The sequence below is a fragment of the Daktulosphaira vitifoliae genome, unplaced genomic scaffold, assembly GCF_025091365.1.
Source record: "Daktulosphaira vitifoliae isolate Bord-2020 unplaced genomic scaffold, ASM2509136v1 Scaffold_5, whole genome shotgun sequence".
Taxonomy (NCBI): Eukaryota; Metazoa; Arthropoda; class Insecta; order Hemiptera; family Phylloxeridae; genus Daktulosphaira; species Daktulosphaira vitifoliae.
The window spans coordinates 28040097-28042686 of NW_026099576.1; the positions used below are offsets into that span (position 1 = coordinate 28040097).

General features: G+C 25.1%; 1 protein-coding gene across 1 annotated transcript in view; it reads right to left on the reverse strand.

Annotated features, from left to right (window-relative positions):
• Nucleotides 1-2590, reverse strand: part of LOC126907293 (uncharacterized) — a 6350-nt gene that overhangs the window by 2982 nt on the left and 778 nt on the right. The window contains exons 2-3 of the mRNA XM_050688462.1: nt 326-426; nt 90-257 (exon numbers count right to left, since the gene is read on the reverse strand). Of these exons, the coding sequence (XP_050544419.1) occupies nt 90-257; nt 326-426 (269 nt within the window). The remainder of the gene's footprint in view (nt 1-89; nt 258-325; nt 427-2590) is intronic.

Sequence of the window (2590 nt, forward strand, 5' to 3'; positions counted from 1 at the left end):
AAAAAAAAAAAAAAAAAAAAAAAAAACACATCTTAGTAAAACCAATACCTTCTCAGCTTCGCATCGAAGCTAAAAAGTGTTATACACACCTATATTATTTATTTTTAAATTTATAAGTCCATAGTAATTTGGAATTAGTTTTTTAAAACACGATAAATCCGACTTATGAATATCTTCATAGAAATTTATTTCATTCATTCCTTTTGCATCAATTCCAGGAGATTTGAGAACATATTTTCCTTTGAACTTTAAAAATCCTTAAAATTATATGTTTTTAATTAATTGAAGCTGTTATAGTAGAAATATTTAAGTAATATTTACAAACCTAAAAATGGTTTTTTCTTGCTAAAAATATGACCTCCAGCCTGATTATTATATTCTGACAACTCTTCAATATTTTCCAAATCAAACATTGTTTTATCCTTACTAAAAGAAGTATAATATTTAAAAACTACAATTTTCCTGATTTAAGCAAAAGCATAAAATTATACTCCCTTAGTTTCATAAAATTAAATTATTTTTCCGAACATCTTAAAATTTATAATCCTAGCTAAGGCTTGTTGGGTATGTTCCTTTATAGTCCTTATATTTGTATGTCAGTTTAATTCGTGGTTTAAAAAAATGTTATGCTTTGTTTTACTTTACATTACTCCCTTGTATATAATATGGCATATAGTGTATATTATACTCTAAATAGTATACACTTTATTTGTATAACTTGTATAAATTATTTGTACACTTTATTTAGACGTACTTTTATGAAGGTACGTTTGAATAAGAATCGGTTATTTTTTATTATTATAATTTAATGATAATCTATTTTTAATTATCGGAATTTATAAATCATCACGCAAAATAATTAGAAAATAAAATTGACTTTATGAAAAATTTAAAAATTTTTAAAAAGGGTCTAAAACTTTATAAAAATCAGAAGACTCAGTCATCAAACGAATTAACAGAAATAATATTTTTTCACATTTATTTATATTTCCTACAAAGAAAATGAGCTTTTTACTTTATTTCTAATAGTTGATAATTAAATTTTTAATTAATAAATTCTAATTATTTAACTAGTAGACCTTGTATTCTTAAAATAGTTTAGTAAATAAATGTATAAATGTATTTGATTAAACATTTTTACGCAATCATAATTCCTGATTAGTAAAAAGTAGTGTTGCCAAGATATTAATTGACCAATGATATTTTGACCAATTATGATCTGGTCAAAATAAAAAATTTGTATATAAATTTAAAATCGTATTATACAACACAGCCTTTTGTCATATTTGGTCGTTAATTTATAAAAATTTTATCTTTAAAAACTAAATTTAAAAAAATTAATTTTATTAAACTTAAATACTTTACATTAAAAATTTTTGAATTATTTTGAGGTTTTTTTTGTATTATCGTTCTTTGATTGTTAACTTCAACGAGAAGTTAAAAAAATTTGGCAAAAGGCCTCTACTATTATTAAGCGCAGGGTAGATAAAAAACTATGAGCTCTCTTTATCATGTTTTGTATTATTTTGCTAAAAATATCTACTCTATTTTAATATTTAAAGAAAAATCTCTTTAAAATAAAATATAAATATTAAAAAAAAATTTAACCAAAAAATATCATGTTTAAGAGGAGTAATAACTTTTTTTTTTAACTTTGGTTTTTTATAATTCTGTAGAAATATATCTATGAGTTAAATTTATTTTGTGTATTTAGAAAGATAACAACTTTTTCAATAAAGTAAAACATATTTCAAGTTTCCAATTATAGATTTTGGTGAGATGTAGTATAATGAAAAGTGAATTTTTTTAAGGAGATAATAGCTAAGTGTGTACCATATTTAGATATTTGGCTATTTTCTCAGCTTGTTATCATAACTTGCTTTAAATTACTTTTAACTGAAATTTTTCTTAGGGTAACTTTTTTAATGTATAAATAAAATAACAATTAAATAAATAACAAAATCTAACATTTGTTTAGTTATTACTGTTTTTATTTTATTTAAAATTAGTAAATTACTAGGCATTTAACCTAGTTAAATTTTCTTTTTACTTAAGTCAAATTTTTTTTTTTTTTTTTTTTTTTTCGGGCTTTTACGAGCCATTTAGACTCTTGGCCGCCAAAACTACTTCCTTCCATCGTTCTCTATCATATGCCTGCTCCAAGTCCACTCCAATTTCTTCTAATAATTCCTTGACGCTGTCCTTCCATCTTTTTCGCGGTCTTCCCCTTGGTCTTTTTCCGCTTACCATATATGTCATTGCTCCTTTCAATATACTTCCATCGGCCCGCCATGCGTGGCCTGCCCATTCTATCCTAGTCCCTCTGGTGAATTGGACCACATCTTCTCTTTTGTAAAGCTGGTACAGTTGGGCGTTTGTTCTTATTTCCCATTTCTGTTCTGTATTGTTGAATACGGGTCCATAAATTTTTCTAAGAACTTTTCTCTCAAATAACNCATTTTTCTAAGAACTTTTCTCTCAAATAACCGTAGTTTTTCATCATCACCTTTCGTTGTTGCCCATGTGGCACATGCATATGTCAATATAGGGCGGATGTAACTAACGTATAGATGTTCTTTTGTCTTCCTTG